We start from the raw sequence: 20216 nt of genomic DNA on the forward strand, positions 1-20216 counted from the left end.
GTTTGACCGGACATGATAGCACAGCAATCTGCGCACATGTTAACCTAGTCTAAAAATAGCCACATTTCTAAGAAGTGCGCCATTTTTGAGGGGCAAATGATTTATGTAAATATGCAGCATTCATGTAAGAAAGAGAGCTGTGTCTGACATACCAGTGTATGTTTAACTACACACATTTTTAAAACCAGCTTACCATGTTAAATTTATGTGTACGTGCCCTTATTTTATTGAAAGTAACACGCTGTGTGATAAATTTGGCGCACTTGCACCAGTGTGAGAATTTTGTAAGTTCTTTTAAGTGAAAATACTGCTGGTATTGGTTTGCGACATTCGGAGCCCTCTGTGACACAATTTGGAACATTTTGAGTGACGCTGCACATGATAAATTTTCAACCACTGCATGGTCAAAGGGCAAAAATAGGTCAAGTAAACAAATTTTGGAAATAAAACCACTTCAGGACAAAAAGGTGCAAAGGCACCAAAGCGCCAAATGTTGCACCTTTTTATTTTTATTTATTTATTTTTTTTTTTTTACACACACCAATGTTAAATTCCTCCCTTGTGTATTGCACCCAATACATTATGCTGCACGTGCCATTTTGTTGGACTTGGTGCAATTTGTCTAGTTTTCATGTAAAGTGTATTTTTATGCCACTTTAGGGAAGAGGGGGTTTAAAACAATACTGGCCCCTGTGCCTGGGGTCCTGTAGGCTCTTGGGGGGGGGGGGGGGGGGTATTTATCAAAACCCTTGTAGAGTAAGAGTGGTGCAGTTGCCCATAGCAACCAATCAGATTGCTTCTTTCTAGAGATGAGCGAACTTACAGTAAATTCGATTCATCACGAACTTCTCGGCTCAGCAGTTGATGACTTTTCCTGCATAAATTAGTTCAGCTTTCCGATGCTCCGGTGGGCTGGAAAAGGTGGATACAGTCCTAGGAGACTCTTTCCTAGGAATGTATCCACCTTTTCCAGCCCACCGGAGCACCTGAAGGCTGAACTAATTTACGCAGGATAAGTCATCAACTGCCGAGCCGAGAAGTTCGTGACGAATCGAATTTGCTGTAAGTTCGCTCATCTATACCTCTTTCATTTTTCAGAGGCCTTTTTAAACCAAATGATGTGATTGGTTGCTATGGGCAACTGCACCACTCTTCCCCTTAGTGTGTACTGTAGTAACACAAATATAGTGTATATAAGAATATGGGACAGTTAACTAACTCAGTACCATAGACTGTCTAGCAGTGATCACCAACCTGTGGCTCTCCAGCTGTTGCAAAACTACAACACCCATCATGCCCTGACAGCCTTTGGCTGTCAGGGCATGATGGGAGTTGTAGTTTTGCAACAGCTTGGGAGCCACAGGTCGTGAAACGCTGAGGTACAGTATAAAACCGCTGGTAAATGCACATACATACATACCCACATACATACATACATACCCACATACATACATACATACCCACATACATACATACCCACATACATACATACATACATACATACATACCCACATACATACATACATACCCACATACATACATACATACATACCCACATACATACATACATACCCACATACATACATACATACCCACATACATACATACATACCCACATACATACATACCCACATACATACATACATACATACATACATACCCACATACCCACATACATACATACATACATACATACATACCCACATACATACATACATACCCACATACATACATACATACCCACATACATACATACATACATACATACCCACATACATACATACATACATACATACATACATACCCACATACATACATACATACATACCCACATACATACATACCCGCGATGTTTCGCTGATGTTCAACTCCCGTTTGTTGCTGACTGTTGCTTAGTAACAGAACGTGACGTCATTAGAATGCGCCGCGGAAGTAGGTTCTATGCTGGAGGACAGTCACGTGGTCGTACAGCTTTCCCAGAGCCTCATGTTGTGTCTGAAGTCCGGTGGATGGGAACTTAGAGAAATGATTATAGATTCCTGGGAGACCTAAACACGTGATGGGTGAGTGACGTCACTGTGTGAGGGAGGTGATCCCCGGAATGAGGTCATATTATAAAAGAGCCAGCTGTGAGGAGTCAGTGGGGGAAATGTATCATTTGCACATTTTTTAACCTTACTTTGCCAGTTTGCATGTTCTCCCTCAGTCCAATTTCCATTGTGCAAAATGTATCATACAGTCCCATTATGTATGAAGAATTTTGCTAATTTTTTTCAATGCATTTGTTTTGTCTTGGGAATTTTACGCCACCCAGTACCCGCCTCTTGTATCGCTGTCAGGACAGTGGTAATTAGAGATGAGCGAACTTACAGTAAATTCGATTCGTCACGAACTTCTCAGCCCGGCGGTTGCTGACTTTTCCTGCATAAATTTAGTTCAGCTTTCCGGTGCTCTGGTTGGCTGGAAAAGGTGGATACATTCCTAGGAAAGAGTCTCCTAGGACTGTATCCACCTTTTCCAGCCCACGGGAGCACCTGAAAGCTGAACTAATTTATGCAGTAAAAGGCATCAACTGCCGAGCCGAGAAGTTCGTGACGAATCGAATTTACTGTAAGTTCGCTCATCTCTAATTACCACTGTCCTGACAGCCATACAAGAGGCGGGTACTGGGTGGCGTAAAATTCCCAAGACAAAACAAATGCATTGAAAAATAATGAGCAAAATTCTTCATACATAATGGGACTGTATGATACATTTTGCACAATGGAAATTGGACTGAGGGAGAACATGCAAACTGGCAAAGTAAGGTTAAAAAATGTGCAAATGATACATTTCCCCCACTGACTCCACACAGCTGGCTCTTTTATAATATGACCTCATTCTACAAATGTCTACAAAGGTGCAACACTTATCGTAGCTCTTTTTTTTTTTTTTTGACCTAAAATGTAAAATAAATTGCGTGCTGAAAAGTTGCAAGGAAAAAAAATGCTGAAAATACTTTATAAGCATGCTAAACTGTGCAGCTCACCCATTGCTATAGAACCAGGGACATATACCCAAAGCCCAAAAGAAGGAGACTATATTAAAATAAATACATATGTCTGTGCTCTAGGTGTTAAAAATGGGAGGGAATCTACACTAGAAAAGATCTACCGTAGGATAAACTATGGAGTAAAGGAAGTCAATGGAAAAGGCAGAGCTAGAGGATTCATTGCAGTATATGATAACATTTGTGTAGGTCTATTGAATAAATAATTGTAAGCTTCAATAGCCTGGTCAGATCCAACTGTGGTGTCACGGTACCATATCCTATCCGGTACCTTTTTATTGTGGGTCCCCATAGCCAGAGTCCCTAGGACGTCGGGGTTCCTGTTGTCCTGTCCACCCCTAGTCACCTCTCATCCAGATGGTTATTGCACCAATAGCTTACTTAGGAAGCATGTAAATATTATATAAAAGCTCTATAAATAGTTAATTACCTGTCCCATAGCGTAGCAGGACCTGCGGGTCCCGTGGTTAGGTGAACTCTATGGTATTTCTGCTTGAGGACCTTTGGAGGTCCTTGTGACGTAGTCAGTCCCATCACTCATTGTAACAGTGAATGACGGATGTTCGGACCAATCAGATTAGCCCTGCCCCCTGCCCATATAAGGGAGCGGCGGCCATGTTCTCGCTCTCTTGTTCCTGTGCAAGCAAGCAGGAAGCATCTGCGCTGCTGAGATCTGTAAGTCTAGGCCTGAGCCTTGCGGCAACGGACAATAACTTCTAAATTCTGAGTGTATCAATCCCCACGCACTCTGCAAGATCTCCAGACCTCATCTATCTCCTAAATCCGGACGGATCTGCAATAATTACCCTAAATTCAGAGACTTTAATTTATTTCAAGGTCCACAACAATTTTCAGTCATTGAGCTATATAAAGACTGTATTCCTGAGACTGTCATTGTTCATTGGATGTACCGCAAGCACTTAAAGGGGTACTCCACCCCTAGACATCTTATTCCCTATCCAAAGGATAGGGAATAAGATGTCAGATCCCCGCGGTCCCGCTGCTGGGGACCCCGGGGATCTCCGCTGTGGCACCCCGCCATCATTACTGCACAGAGCGAGTTCGCTCTGTGCGTAATGACGGGCAATACAGGGGCCAGAGCATCGTGACGTCATGGCCCCCTTCCCATAGAATTGTATTGACGGGGGCGGGCCGTGACATCACGAGGGGCGGAGGGGGGATAAGATGGGGATAAGATGTCTAGGGGCGGAGTACCCCTTTAAGATGGGGATGTCTAGGGGCGGAGTACCCCTTTAAGTAAAGTTACCCAAGTTCAAGTACATTGTGGACCTTCATTCATTTCATTATATGCACCTGTCGTTTCTGGGAAGGGCGGCGATAGGCCAGAGGATTACCTCAGCATTCTAACCCTCAGCCTGGGTCACGAACTATAGGGTTAACATTAACCCCTTATCTACCACAACATCCCAACTACCCTATACCCCCCAAAGGCTACCACACAACAAAAAACTTTTTTTTTTATGTATCACTCAGTACCTAATCCTGACCATTTTTATGTGTCTAGCACCTTTATTTATTTTTTTATTACACTTTTAATTTAGCTCACTAGTCTGAATTCCTCTAAAAGGGAGGGGGCGTGGCCTCACTGTGCAGGTCTCCGCCCCCTCCCTCAGTATGCTGTCTGATCACATCTCACCTAGCATTAGCAAAACTACAACTCCCAGCTTGTCCTCACTGACAGTAGCGGGACACAAGCTGACAGTGGGAGGATTTTTCCTCCATCTGTGAGCCCTGCACTGACAGCTGTCAATCAAGGAAATGTGTCCATGACATAGGTGATGATGCATGGACACAGCAGGACTAGTATGTGTCCAAGCAGGCGGGGGGGGGGGCAGTTGTTTGACTGGCTTTTTCAGTATGAAATTCTGAAAAATTTCTAATGAAAGCAATTGCAAAACCTATTGGTTTCGCATGCTCTACAACATATCAAAAGTGTTTGTATCTGACAGCGCCCATTTAAGGTATAGAGTGCTAAAACTGCGGGGAACCTTGCGGGTATATCGCATCTATTCAGTAAAACTACCACATATAGCATACAGATTAGATCTAGCCTAGACCAAAAATAAAGTCCACCACATCAATATCATTTATGCACTCAAGAGATAAAAAATCAGAAAGCCGATTTAAAATAATCTAGTCCAAAATGAGCGCGTAGTGAGAATACATACCGTATACGTACATAATAGGGATGTACTGATTCTAGACTTTTGCACATGTACTTGTACTCGTGCAAATGTTCACAATACCTAATCCAATACCTGCCCCTCCCCCTTTCCGGTTGCCTAGCCAATACCCCCTCCCCATAGTATTGTGTCCCATCTCCGTGTGTGCTTCCTTCCAATAAAATGTGCGATATGTCATGCTGTGTGCACTGATTGCGGATATGACTGCGCCCCCCCCCCCCCCCCACTTAAAAAAAAATGAATATATATATATTTTCGTTTTTTCCTCCTTACCTTTTAAAAATCATAACCCTTTCAATTTTCCACCTAAAAATCCATATTATGGCTTATTTTTTGCGTCACCAATTCTACTTTGCAGTGACGTTAGTCATTTTACCCTAAAATTCACGGCGAAACGGAAAAAAAATCATTGTGCGACAAAATCAAAGAAAAAACACCATTTTATAATTTTTGGGGCTTCCGTTTCTACGCAGTGCATATTTTGGTAAAAATGACACCTTATCATTATTCTGTAGGTCCATACGGTTAAAATGATACCCTACTTATATAGGTTTGATTTTGTCGCACTTCTGGAAAAAATCATAACTACATGCAGGAAAATTTATACGTCTAAAAATGTCATCTTCTGACCCCTATAACTTTTTTATTTTTCCACGTACAGGGCGGTATGAGGACTCATTTTTTTGCGCTGTGATCTGAAGTTTTTATCGGTACCATTTTTGTTTTGATCGGACTTTTTTATCACTTTTCGTATTAACACGCCTGTGATCAGTGTTATCGGCGCTTGACTGCTCCTGCCTGGATCTCAGGCACGGAGCAGTCATTCGTTGATCGGACACCGAGGAGGCAGGTAAGGGCCCTCCCGTTGTCCTGTAAGCTGTTCGGGACGCCGCGATTTCACCCCGGCGGTCCTGAACAGCCCGACTGAGCAGCCGGGTTTCTTTCACTTCAGACGCGGCGGTCAGCTTTGATCGCCGCGTCTGAAGGGTTAATACAGGGCATCACCGCGATCGGTGATGTCCTGTATTAGCCGCGGGTCCCGGCCGTTGATAGCCGCCGGGACCGACCTGATATGACGCGGGGACACCGCGTGACCCCGCGGCATATCGCGGGAGCCGGCGGAGGACGTAAATCTACGTCCTTCATCGTTAAGGGGTTAAAAAAAATGTTAATCCTTCAAGTACTTATCAGCTGCTATATGCTTCACAGGAAGTTCTTTTCTTTTTGAATTTCTTTTTAGTCTGACCACATTGCTCTCTGCTGACACCTCTGTCCATGTCAGGAACTGTCCAGAACAGGAGAGGTTTGCTATGGGGATTTGCTCCTAATCTGGACAGTTCCTAAAATGGACTGAGGTGTCAGCAGAGAGCACTGTGGTCAGACAGAAAGGAAATTCAAAAAGAAAAGAACTTCCTCTGTAGCATACAGAAGCTGATAAGTACTGGAAGGATTACAATTTTTAAATAGAAGTAATTTACAAATCTGCTTAACTTTCTGGCACCAGTTGATTTAAAAAATATATATATTTTCAGAGGAGTACCCCTTTAAAAAAAAAAAGCTGAGGGGTTTCAGCTGTGAAGTTTGCAAGATTGTTACTAGAGATGAGCGAATTTACAGTAAATTCGATTCGTCATGAACTTCTCGGCTCGGCAGTTGATCGCTTATCCTGCATAAATGGGTTCAGCACCTGAAAGCTGAACTCATTTATGCAGGATAAGCCATCAACTGCCCAGCTGAGAAGTTCGTGACGAATCGAATTTATTGTAAATTCACTCATCTCTAATTGTTACCATATTGCAAATGGAGTTTTCAGATCATTACAAGTAAAGTTATTAAACTTATTGACAATAATTCTATATAATCTGTTCAAATGCTGGATGAATTAAAAAACGTCAGATTGTATTCCATCATTCATTCATCCATTTCTATGTTCTTCATGTTGGATTTCTTCTTCAGATCAAGAGAAGACATTTACAGTTCTCTTGGTCGGAGAGGGGAATTTTTCCTTCTCGTCTTCCCTCTGTGACACCAGCCAAGAAATACATCACATTACAGCCACCTGCTATGAGCCAGAAGACGTTGTGTGTAAACAGGATCTTACTTGGAGAAATGTCCAGCACCTTAGAAGTAAAGGTAAAGTAAATGCAATCTGTTTTTGCCTACTAGATTGCTTAAAGGGGTACTCCGGCGCTTAGACATCTTATCCCCTATCCAATGGATAGGCGATAAGATGCCTGATCGCGGGGGTCCCGCCGCTGGGGACCCCCGTGATCTTGCACGCAGCACCCCAGTTAAAATCAGTCCCCGGAGCGTGTTCGCTCCGGGTCTGATTACCGGCAACCACAGGGCCCGCGATCAGGCATCTTATCTTTGGATAGGGGATAAGATGTCTAAGCGCCGGAGTACCCCTTTAAAGGAATTGCCAAAATGATTTGCTGCTCACACCCAATAAGTAATTTTGCACTCCTTAAAATATGCCTATTCTCCGCTATGCTGGCACCACACATGACCTGTGATTTTACACACTCTTCTTTCCAGTGATCTCCCCAAACCCATAAGTTGGGTATATGGGACATCACTGGGGTATATGAGACATCACTGGAAGGTAGAGTAGGCGGCGTTATAGGTCATGTGATGCATTGGCAGAGAATTAGCCCTTTTTCGAGAGTGAGAAGAGACTAATTTATTAAAATGAAAATTAATTTGCTAGCCCTTTATGTTGGTAGTACCTGTGATTGACAGCTGTAAAGTAGCCGGTATGATGACACCATTGTTTGGGGCAGTGCACTCAACAAATGCCGCATTGCTTTTTTCCCATTTGATATAATGGGTTGTCACATCTAGATACATTATTTACCAGCTGTTAAAACCATTTTACTGTTTGGCGACAACCTTGCTCTATGATGACATCACAGCCTATAGAACTCTGCAGTGTCTAGACTTACTTTACTTATTATGATATATTTAGATTTGTGCTCTTATATTATGATATTGTTTAGATGTGTGTTTTAATATTAAGGTATTAAGAATATTAGTGATGTCATAAACTGATATTTCCATTTCTATTGTTGAATCCATGTCATGTTTTTTTCGCCATGTACTATAGGAGCAGAGGTTTACTTTGGAGTGGATGCTACAAAACTACATGAATACTCCTTTCTCAGCTGTCATCTTTATGACAGAATTATTTTCAACTTTCCTCACTGCGGGAGAAAGGCAGGAGTGAAGAAGAACAGAGATTTGCTGTCTAATTTCTTTCACAGGTAAGTTAGAAGGGTTATCTCAGTGGCGGCTCCAGGGTAAATGCAGTATTACATGGCGGCCAGTCAGATAAACTGGCAATACTGTGATAAGGAGCTGGACTGAGTGCCTCAGAGTAGGAGTCACATTTGGTTACTGGTGCTCCACTGTGGCTAAAGGAGGTTTAAAGGAAATCTGTCACAGTTTCAGATGCTCTAACCTGTCGGTACTGACATGTAGTGCAGGTGACCCTGATGACAACAGTACTTACCTTGTACTGGTCCGTGCAGTCGTTCTTCGGTAATCTTCTCCAGTAACTTCAGCTCCGGGCTCAGCTTGGGGCATGGGCGGAGCTTAGTAATGTCATCGCTGCTGCTCTCTACTGGGTCTTGCTTCTAGAGAACAGCAGCGATGACATCACTAAGCTCTGCCCGTGCCCCAAGCTGAGCCTGGAGCTGAAGATACCGGAAAAGATTACCTAAGAAAGACTGCACAGACTGGGACAAGGTAAGTATAGTTGTCATCAGTGTCACCTGCACTACCTGTCGGTACTGAAGTGCAGGTGACACTGGTGACAGATTTGAAAGAAAAACCATAGTTGCTTTCTTTCAAAGAGTGCCGCACCTGAACTGCAATACCACACACAAACTGAGGACAAAAGTGGTGCAGTTTCTAAAAGAGAGCAGCTGTGTTTGCTAATCCTAGCTAACCCCTTTAAAGAGTACCTGTTATATCCCACAACATTTTTTATATGTTACTCCTGATGTACAAATAATTTTTGTGTCTAGCATCTATATTTCTTTCACAAATACCTTGTTTCTGTTGCTCACTTTGTGTTTCATTCTGTCCATTTTCTTATGAAGTTTGATAGAAAAGTTACTGTTTTTCCATGAATGTACAACTCATTCAATAGTTTTTGAATATGACACTGCTCATTTAAGAACAGAGGACTATGCTCCAGGATGTCTATATACACTTTAAGGCATTTTAGGCCTATTACAGGGAAACCTTTAGGGAAGACCATGCCCCTATAGAGCACTTTTTTGTGTGACTGATTATTCTCCCATTTATAGTCTATGGAAGCTGCCCCTCTTTGAGCAGACCACTTTATCCGTCTAAAGACCATTTTTTTTAGAAAATCTTTTCAGCTGAAATAAAAATAAAAACACAACACACATTGCACTTAGTTTTGCTTTAAAGGTTGTGGTGGTAGATCCGCACAGCATTGCATCACCAAGCTGGAGCAAGAAGGAGACCTCGAAGTAACATCAAGAGATACTCCAAGCATTGTGCCACATTATTGCAGCTGATAAAGGAGGAGCAGCATTTCCAGTACCAGAAAGTATCATTGGTTAGGAGGCAGAAAGAGGCAGGCTGTCAGACAGGGAGGGTGCATGCTGGGAACCAGGAATGATGAGCAGAGTCATGCCAGAAGACCTGGAATAAGATGTGCTGGGGACTGAGAATGAGATGAGAAATCATGATGAGATAATGAGCCAGGATGGGGACCAGGAATGACATCTGTATCCTTCCTGAGTACTATGAATCAGATGGTGAGCGATGCTGGGGACAAGAAATGAGAAGGAAGGCATGCTGGGAACCAAAAATATGCAGAAGCAAATATGCAGCCCAATACTGCAAGTGTGACCTCTATCCTAATACATTTTTTTGTCTTTTATTATATATTATATGTGTTTGTTTGCTGTGCGTGCTTACTGACTTCATTAGACAACCAAAACTCCGTATACCTTTTTCTTTGAGGAGACCACCCCCATAAAAGACCATTTTTTTGTAAAAATTTGGGTGGTTGGTTTAAAAAGGTTTCACTGAGTGAGCCCCTATTGTGTTGTGTAATGAAACTTGCCCATAAGCAGTGAATGGCATTACTCTTTGCACATAGCTGTGCGCTGTACTTTGCTATCTTTGGCAGTCCTATAGACCTTGAATAAAGTGACAGTGCATGGTTGGTTACTCCATTTATACAGGAGGACACAGGAACTTATTTCTTGTAATAGTGGTTAGACTCCCACTGATGACCTAAATATCTCTTATTCTGTGGATAGGTTATAAGTTTTGATTATGGGAAACCTCTTTTAATCTGTTACGATCCAAGAGCACTTCACTAAAATGGCCTGGAATCCAATCACATATGTTGCCATCCTTCTCCAGCCCCCTTGATCATTCAGCTAGGGTAAGCTGGGTCACACAATCCCCTGCAGCAAGGTGTATATTGGGAGGGACATGCTTGGCATGACCCCCTCACTATTCTGTATTAAATATTGGACTTTAGACCCCATCGTTCAGCTTTTATAATAAAATGAAAATGAACAGAATGTAATTACAGTGTTGGAGATATGACACTAAGTGCATTATATTGTAATTTACCCCCCCAAGCCTGTGGATTTTAGGTAGATGCAGTAAAAGTTTGTATTGTCTGTTGGATGCAACAACATATATTAAATGCATTTTGTTGATGCTTCTTTTATTACAGTTGTGCAGATGTTCTTTTTCCAAAAGGGGAAGTCCATGTAGCCTTATGCCAAGGGCAAGGTGGCACTCCTGCTGATCAGCCTAAGAGAGAATGGCATAACAGCTGGCAGGTGGTTGCCATGGCTGCAACGGCGGGGTTCATCCTGTCTTCGGTGCTCCCGTTTGATTCTGATAGGTACTGTCGTTACCAGAGCACTGGGTACAGGTAATAGGACTGTCTGCTACTTGTGTTCATAGCATAACTACTGCACATGCATCATCCAAAACAGTTATTACAATTTTAGAAAAAAAGGCTATTATGTAATATCTTCTGCTTTCAGTCATTCACTAGAAAACCTTCATTGTATTTTCTTTTCTTTTTTTTTATTAAATAACATACATATATCAAAATACCTTATGACTAAATTCATCCTCCCTTCCTCCCCCTCCCCGCAGCCTGGCACGCTACCTACTATAACTACAGTACACTGATTATTAAATCATCTTCCAGTTTACCCATTTCTTTCTTATTTTCTGGTAATTGTTGTTAGTTTTTTTTTATTATATATTTCTTCATATTGCTTTACTCTATTTACTAACTCTACCCATTCTATTTTAACCAGAAGGGATGGGGATAACCATTTCCTGATCATTTTTGCTAAACCCATACACTTGAGAACCATCTCTCAGTTCTTATTTGTTCTTAGTCCTAATCCTCATACAGCAGTTTTCACATTATATGATATCTTATAGACCTCTGACGAATTTTTGCACCCTCCTACAGTTCCACATCATATGTATCAAATTTGCATCTTCTTCACCACATTTAGGACAACATGTGTCCCTTATACTTCCAGTTTTCCCTAAAAAACATCAGTCTAGTGTGAACAGTGTTTCACCTCAAAGTGCGAAATTCGGTGATTTACATTTATTGAGTTAAAATAACAATACTCAAATATTTCCTTCCATTCTTCCTCATTAATTATTCCTAAATCCTTTTCCCTTCATGGTTTACTTCAACGGGATGAAAATCTCTCTACGTCATATCTCGCACACATAGGTTCAGAGCTGTGTTCTAGAACTTGCCCTGCCTCAGTGTGTCCAGTACATGGCCAGGACAGCTTTTTAACCCGTAGAAGTGAGGAGCTCGGGCCGGCTCCTTACATGACAGTGCACTCAGCCTATCACCGGCCGAGGCGGGACATTGCTGTGGCTGGCGATACGCTGACGGCAGTGTGACGTTCCGAGCCTTAGAAGCACGGAGCCCAGAAGCTCTGAATGAAGCCCGGGCACAGGGGAACTTAAAAGATTTCTGCTGCATTTCTCCTTTAAATGATTGTCTAGGATCTTCACTAAGTTGTACGCCTATATATCTCTTCTGTTGAGTAGGATTACAGTGGTCCCTCAACTTACAATTGCCTCAACATACAATAGTTTCAACATCCAATGGTCTTTTCTGGACCATCGTAAGTTGAAATCAGACTCAACTTACAATGCTACAGACAGACCAGATCTGTGAAACGTGTCAATGGCCGGAAGAACCGACCAATCAGAATGGGCATTCACTGGTAAAACCCCTGTATTACTGAAGCGTATGCACTGACTGATGTCTGGTAGCGCCCCCTACAGTACAGGGAGGTATTACATGTTCTGTACACTTTACCTATATTACTGAAGCGTATGCACTGACTGATGTCTGGTAGCGCCCCCTACAGTACAGGGAGGTATTACATGTTCTGTACACTTTACCTGTACCAGTGTTAGCTGCTCCTTTGGACACCAGGTGAGGGCGACTCCATTACTTTTTTAGAACATTGTGTGTACCCCGAAGAAGCTCCTGTCCTCTACATAGACCAGTGTTTCCTAAGCAGGATGGCCCCAGCTGTTGCAAAACTACAACTCCCAGCATGCCCCGGCAGCCTTTGGCTGTCCGGGCATGCTGGGAGTTGTAGTTTTGCAACAGCTGGAGGCTCCCTGCTTGGGAAACACTGACATAGACAGTAATTACAGCTCCCAGAAGATCTTTCTTACTTTTATATGTAAGGATTTGCTTTATCTATATTAGCTATCTACTTATTTTTCTTTAATTCTCACTCTTTACTATTTTTGGATGTAATTTTGGTGCCTTTAGAACCAATTACCAGGTTTCCATAGAGTTCTGGTCTCAACATACAATGGTTTCAACATACAATGGTCGTCCTAGAACCAATTAATATTGTAACTTGAGGGACCACTGTATTTCATTTATCTATTCTACATTTTATGCCTTTTTATGTCACCATTTATTTTGTTTATCTTTTGTGCATATTGCTATATGCAACTGCACCACTTTTCCTCTGCACAGGTTTTAAAATCTCTCCCCCCAATGTTTTTACTTTTCATTAAGCTTATTGTATTAACTGTTAAAAAACTACAAATCATATACATGTATTTGGAATCAACCTGCAGCAACATGTTCTATAATTCTATAAATTATCTTGTGAAAAGGAAAAATAAATTACTATATGAATCTCTAATATACATGTACTCCAAAAAAAAACAACAACAAATACTAAATTCATGTATAAATGTATGTGTCTTATCATTAAAAAAGGTTATGACTAAGGAAATTCCGAGAGGCAAAATAAAAAACTTTTATTTTTACTTCTTTAAAGGGTACCTCTCATCAAAAAAACTTTTGATATATTATAGATTAATGTATGCAGAATAACTTCACAATTGCATGTTATTAAAAAATATGCTTCTTTCTATTTAATTTTCCACTTTGAAGAAATGACCACTAGGGGTCTCCCTACCAGTCCTGGCAGCAAGCATTTCAGACTCATGCTGGAGTCCTAAACACTACGAGCTGCCAGTCTGCTTTGTTCACAAAGGAGAACACTCAGAGCTGCCAGCCTGCTTTGTTCACAGCCTGTTTGGCTGTGAACAAAGCAGGCTGGCAGCTCTGAGTGTTTAGGACTCCAGCATGAGTCAGAAATGCTTGCTGACAGGACTGATCGGGAAAAATACAATAGAAAGAAGCATATTTTTCATTAACATGCTATTGGAAAGTTATTCAACATTCATTAATCTAAAATATATCAAAAGTTTATTTGATGAGAGGTACCCTTTAAAGAAAAAAATGGCATGGTCTTCGAGGGGTTAATATTTCTGACTTTGCTCTTATTTCCTTTTGTAGGAGTCAGGAGAAATCATTCCATTTAATTGGAGCCTTGAATCATGTATTCACCAGAAGTTTACCAGTGAAGAACATAAAAGCATTACAAATAATCGATATGTTAACTTCTGTTCAGGATCTACAATGCGATGATGCTGAAGTAGACAGGTGAGGATATAATCCATGTTCTCTCTCTCTCTCTGGACGACATTGTTAGAGCGTAACTGACACCATGAATATGCTTGGGAAGCTGCTCACACAGTGCACTAGGTCTGCACAAGCATATTCTTGGCATACCTTATACCAATAAATTCGGCTGATGTATACTTTCTAAAACACAGTTTTATAATTGCTCCGGCAGTCAGGCAATAGTCTGAGGGGCGGAGCCTGGAATCCGCTCTGCTTCGGGCCGCACTGCCTCTCTCTGCTTAGGTCGCACAGCTGATTGACAGCCGGCGCTCAGGCAGAAGATCTACACAGGACACCGCAGGCAGACGAGCACCGTGTGTCAGCTGTGTGACATAAACAGAGAGAGGCGGTGCGGCCCGGAGCAGAGCGGACACCAGGCTCCGACTGTTGCCTGACTGACGATGCAATTATAAAACAGTGTTTTAGTAAGTATAAATCAGGCGAATTTATTGGTAGAGGTATGTTAAGAATATGCTAGTGAAGGCCTAGTGCACTGCGTGTGCAGCTTCATAAGCATATTCTTGGTGACCGTTGCGTGTCCGGACATGCGTTTCCGAAACACGTAGGAAACTATGGTCTGCCTGTACTCTTATTGAATACTTCAATATAGTGGACTTTTAATTGCTGCATGGTGCCGGACATCGTTTTCTACATTTCTGCTTAAGAGGGGTGGCCCTACCCTACAGCCCAGGCACAGCGGCGTTACCAAGGATTGGAGCTGTCTTTCTAGATATAAAGACAGTTGCGCTTTTAGGTTCATTAATCCTCCTATTTTGCAGTAATGAATCTTTAACATTCCTTTTAGACAGTTTCTTTTGTGCTGGTGGCATGTATTTGATTTTACCACTAGCTCTTCTGCTCTCCAGAAAGTGACACTACTAGGTTTGTACCTTCTAAGGCACGGACACTTTGACAACATGTTAATATAGGATGTGAACGTATATGTGCATGGACAAACAGGGGCCCTATTGATTAAATGCTGGCTATTGAAATCAATAGGGTCCGTGCATGGACATGTTGATATACCATTTTGACATTTTGCCTGCATATTCATGCCATGATCTGAATGAGCCCTTAGACATTGCTGACAAATAAGGCCCATAAAAATTTATTTTGCATCTTTTTCATCTTTTAGGGGTTTTCTAGGGAAGACATGTCACCCCATCAATGTATTACATAAAGAACTGATAAAGAATTGTGAAAAGAATATTCAAGTAAGTGTTATAGAAGACATGTTTCCCCTTATTTGTCCTAACAACACTTGCTTCCATCATACTCCACATTCATTCGTAATGCCTGATAAAGGCTGGAGTGCAGCGGAAAGTTCTGATGACTTCTATAAGAAGCCCCTATGTTCTGTCGAGCAGGACAAGAAACCAGAAACTTACCTGGCTGATATCTGTACCAATCATACCATAGGGCTGTATCACCTAAGACCATCGCTTACATGCTTTATGGATGACATCACTTGTAAGTCCAACTTTAGACCAAATGTTCTGACTATTGTAAGCGGGCTTGTTTTCAGAAAGTGCTTAGTATCGCTTACAACCATGCCAGTTTACCATGAGATGCTCATGTTGTTGGATTATCGCAGTAACACTCCTAAAGCTCAGCTCCAGCTGTTCATAGACACTATTAAGACAGCCATAGATACCATTGCTGCGTCTGTCATCTCCGATGCTACGGAAACTGTGGACGTTCAGAAAATGGAAAGACACAGCGTAAGGTTTAATCAGAAAAATGAAGAAGAGTATACCATCACCATGTCGCCTACACACTGTGATCAGATAATAGGGACTATTAAAGTGGTTCCCCCTAAACATCAATACACAGACTCTGGGGCTCATGTAGTTACTCTGAATTTAGATTCAATAGCCATGAGTCTTCTGGACATTAAAGACTGGCGATTGCTTTGGACGGAAGATAAAAGATTCATTGAACAATTTCATCATCGTGTCTTAAAACCTTTTCAGAGCTTTTCCCTATATCCTCCGTATTACATTCACGATGTTAGTTTTTGGGTCAAGGGTCACACTGTATTTGATGATGTGGAGTTTCACACCATAGCACTTCGAATGTCTAAAGGAAACATTGTGAACATTCAACTGCTGGACCAGTATGAAAATGTTGAAACTGGAAACATTGGTCTGTGTTACCGTCTGATATATCAGTCTTGTGATCGAGCCCTAAGTTACAAGTCTGCACTGGGAATGCAGCTAAAACTGAGGGATGAGCTGCATCGGTGTTTACAGGTCACTCTCAGATAGCATGCTATAGTGCTGTGCTTTATAGTATATATATATATATATATATATATATATATATATATATATATATATATATATATAGTATATTTTATAAATACATACAAGTACATTGTAGAAACTTCTGTGTTTGAACAGCCTTAAAGGGGTACTCCACCCCTAGACATTTTATCCCCTATCAAAGGCTAGGGCAGTGGTCTTATACCTGCGGACCTCCAGATGTGGCAAAACTACAACTCCCTGCATGCCCGGACAGCCAACGGCTGTCCGGGCATGCTGGGAGTTGTAGTTTTGCAACATCTGGAGGTCCGCAGGTATAAGACCACTGGGTTAGGGGATAAGATGTCTGATCGCGGGGATCCTGCCACGGGGATCCTGCTGCGGCACTGCAGTAATCAGGCGCACAGAGCAAACTTTGCTCTGTTCCTGATGACTAGCAATGTGGCGCTGACGTCACGGCCATGCCCCCCTCGTGATGTCACGCCCACCCTCTCAATGCAAGTCTATGGGAGGGGGCATGACAGCCGCCATGCCCCCTCCCATAGACTTGCATTGAGGGAGCATGGTCGTGACGCCACGAGTCTCCATCGCAGCAGCCGCCATTCTATGAACGCCGGGTGCTGCAGGGAGATCATGGGGGGGTCCCAGCGGCGGGCCTCCCGCGATCATACATCTTATCCCCTATCCTTTTGCATAGGGACGGAGTGAGTACCCCTTTAAGATACACCAAAATATGGTTGTTACTGCAGATTGTGCACTGATTTCTGCCAACCCCATTCAGATAATTAAAACAGTTCCCTTATTGGAGTCAGTGGTGTATGTGTGACATAGTACTGACTGGACTGTGTCAGTGTGTGGAGACCTAGGGGGAGATTTATCAAAAAACCTGTTCAGAGGAAAAGTTGCTGAGTTGCCCATAGCAACCAATCAGATCGCTTCTTTCATTTTTAAAGAGGCCTCTGAAAAATGAAAGAAGCGATCTGATTGGTTGCTATGGGCAACTCAACAACTTTTCCTCTGGACGGGTTTTGATAAATCTCCCCCCCCCCCCATATTTCCAGGAAGAATAACTGAGGAAAGGCAAGACATAGAATTCTTTGAAACTGATGCACAGCACCTTTTAGTGCAAGTTTTACTAAAATATATGTCAGGATTAGTGGAAACCCATTTTTTTTAAAACACATTCAGCAGTGCTCTACATATTGTAATAAAAATATATTTCTATGTTTAATTTGTTATTATTATAAAGATATTTTTAAACTGTTTGGTGTTTTTGTGTGACTATTCAAGAAATTATTCTGAATATTTCTAGATTTCACACCAGTCACTGGATCACCCATGATAAAACATATAGGTAATCTTTAGGCTTTGCTGTAACCTGGGACACTGTCAGCACATACAACGCATTCAGAACATCTTTTTTACATTTTGTTATGTTGTTGGCTTGTGCAAAAATTCTAGTTTTTCCCTGTTGTTCTGTACTCTATACCCTATAAAAAGAATGTGAAAACTCAATGTTGGAAATCTTTGCTTGAGCAGGACAGACTAAAGTAATCCTACATTATTATATACAGTGCTTTCTGAAAGTCTTTACTCTTTCGCTTATTTCACATTTTATTAACACCCCACAGGTGATTATTATGGCCTTGTGCTAAAATCAACCAAATTCAACTTTTTCCCCAATCAATAGCCCAAACTAGGAACGTGAAAACATAATTTTATAACTTTTTGCTAATTTATTAAAAAGGAAAAAAACTCTATTTTGCATTGACGTAAGTATTTAGACCCTTCACTATACAGTGGTCCCTCAACATACGATGGTAATCCGTTCCAAAGGACCATCGTTTGTTGAAACCATTGTATGTTGAGGCATCTGTGCAATGTAAAGTATAGGACAGTGGTCTACAACCTGCGGACCTTCAGATGTTGCAAAACTACAACACCCAACATGCCCGGACAGCCGTTGGCTGTCCGGGCATGCTGGGTGTTGTAGTTTTGCAACATCGGGAGGGCCGCAGGTTGTAGACCACTGTTAGAGGAAGTTGTACTCACCTGTCCCCGCCGCTCCGGACCGTCACCGCTTGTCACCGCTGCCCGGGATGTCGCCGTCCATCGCTGTCGCCGCTTCCCCGGGGTGTCCCCGACGCGCCGGCAAGGCCTCTGCTTCCCCGGCATCCGCGCTCTCCGTCGCCGCCATCACGTCGCTACGCACGCCACTCCTATTGGATGATGGGCAGGCGTGCGCAGCGACGTGATGACGTCAATGGAGAGCGCCGACGATGCAGGGGATCCCGAAGAGGACGCACCGGAGCCCCGAGGACAGGTAAGTGATCGTCAGCGGAGCTCACGGGGCACAGTAAACGGGTATCTGGTGACAGCTGAAGCAGTCTGCGCTGCCGGATAGCCGTTTATGCGATGGCCCCGACATACAAAAGCATCGTATGTTGATGCTGCCTTCAACATCAGATGGCCTCTGAGAGGCCATGGCATGTTGAAATTATCATATGTCGGGGCCATCGTAGGTCGAGGGGTCACTGTACTTAGTTGAAGCACCTTTGGCGGAGATTACAGCCTTTAGTCTTCTTGGGATGCTGCAGGGTTTTCACACCTGGATTTGTGGATTTTCTGCAGATCCTCTCAAGCTCTGTCAGGTTGGATGGGGCTGTCGGTGGAAGCCATTTTCAGATAACTCCAGAGATGTTTAACCCCTTAAAGGACAGCCCTTTTTTTGCAATTCTGACCACTGTCTCTTATGCATTAATAACTCTGGGATGCTTTTACCGTTTATTCTGATTCCGAGAGAGTTTTATCGTGACAAAGTCTCCTTTAACATAGTAGTAAATTTTCGGCATTATTTGCATCCTTTCTTGGTGAAAAATCCCAAAATTTCATGAAAATTTAGAACATTTTGCATTTTTCTAACTTTGAAGCTCCCTGCTTGTAAGGAAAAAGAAAATTCCAAAGAAAGTACCGGTATATATAGATTCACATATACAATATGTCTACTTTATGTTGGCATCATCAAGTTGCCATGTTTTTACTTTTGGAAGACATTAGAGGGCTTCAAAGTTCAGCAGCAATTCTCCAATTTTTCACGAAAATGTCAAAATCTGAATTTTTCAGGGACCAGTTTAGTTTTGAAGTGGATTTGAAGGGCTTTCATGTTAGAAATACCCTAAAATTACCCCACAATAAAAACTGCACCCCTCAAAGTATTCAAAATGACATTCAGAAAGTTTGTTAACTCTTTAGGTGTTTCACAGGAATAGCAGCAAAGTGAAGGAGAAAATTCAAAATCTTCATTTTTTACACTTGCATGTTCTTGCAGAGCCATTTTTTGAATTTTTACAAGGGGTACAAGGAGAGATATCACCCCCAAAATTTGTAACCCCATTTCTCTCGAGTAAGGAAATACCTCATATGTTGATGTAAAATGCTCCGTGGGTGCACTAGAGGGCCCTGAAGCAAAGGAGCGACAATTGGATTTGGGAGAGTGAGTTTTGCTTAAATGGTTTTTGGGGGGCATGTCGCATTTAGGAAGCCCCTATGGTGCCAGAACAGCAAACAAAAAACAACACATGGCATACTATTTTGGAAACTACACCCCTCAAGGAACGTAAAAAGGGGTACAGTGAGCCTTAACA

The 20216-nt window shown here is 42.2% G+C and overlaps 2 protein-coding genes across 5 annotated transcripts in view; one reads left to right on the top strand and one right to left on the bottom strand.

The window, feature by feature from the left end:
* The window catches only part of CFAP68 (cilia and flagella associated protein 68), a 97411-nt gene extending 95428 nt beyond the window's left edge, over window positions 1–1983 (bottom strand). Inside the window, exon 1 of one of the 2 annotated variants that reach the window (XM_056541886.1) lies at window positions 1845–1983. The gene's annotated coding sequence lies outside the window, so the exon portion shown is untranslated. The remainder of the gene's footprint in view (window positions 1–1844) is intronic. The other variant, XM_056541885.1, reaches the window with a different exon arrangement.
* FDXACB1 (ferredoxin-fold anticodon binding domain containing 1) lies at window positions 1928–16589 on the top strand. 3 transcript variants are annotated; one of them, XM_056541880.1, is made up of 6 exons: window positions 1928–2063; window positions 7210–7386; window positions 8360–8516; window positions 10985–11188; window positions 14141–14287; window positions 15444–16589. In XM_056541880.1, the coding sequence occupies exons 1-6, from the start codon at window positions 2060–2062 to the stop codon at window positions 16573–16575; spliced, it is 1821 nt and encodes a 606-aa protein (XP_056397855.1). In that variant the 5' UTR covers window positions 1928–2059; the 3' UTR covers window positions 16576–16589. The 3 variants fall into 3 exon arrangements, with proteins under 3 accessions (XP_056397855.1, XP_056397856.1, XP_056397857.1); XM_056541881.1 differs by having other exon boundaries at window positions 1947–2063; window positions 10985–11158; XM_056541882.1 differs by lacking the exon at window positions 10985–11188 and having other exon boundaries at window positions 1947–2063.
* Window positions 16590–20216: the final 3627 nt, after the last annotated feature.

The sequence above is a fragment of the Hyla sarda genome, chromosome 10 (genome assembly GCF_029499605.1).
Source record: "Hyla sarda isolate aHylSar1 chromosome 10, aHylSar1.hap1, whole genome shotgun sequence".
Lineage (NCBI taxonomy): Eukaryota > Metazoa > Chordata > Amphibia > Anura > Hylidae > Hyla > Hyla sarda.

What these genes read in the sequence shown, in the direction of transcription:
- FDXACB1 (XM_056541880.1), top strand. An exon ending in CCAGCACCTTAGAAGTAAAG is followed by an intron (nt 7,387 to 8,359) that starts GTAAAGTAAATG and finishes CATGTACTATAG; the next exon opens with GAGCAGAGGTTTACTTTGGA. An exon ending in GATGATGCTGAAGTAGACAG is followed by an intron (nt 14,288 to 15,443) that starts GTGAGGATATAA and finishes TTCATCTTTTAG; the next exon opens with GGGTTTTCTAGGGAAGACAT.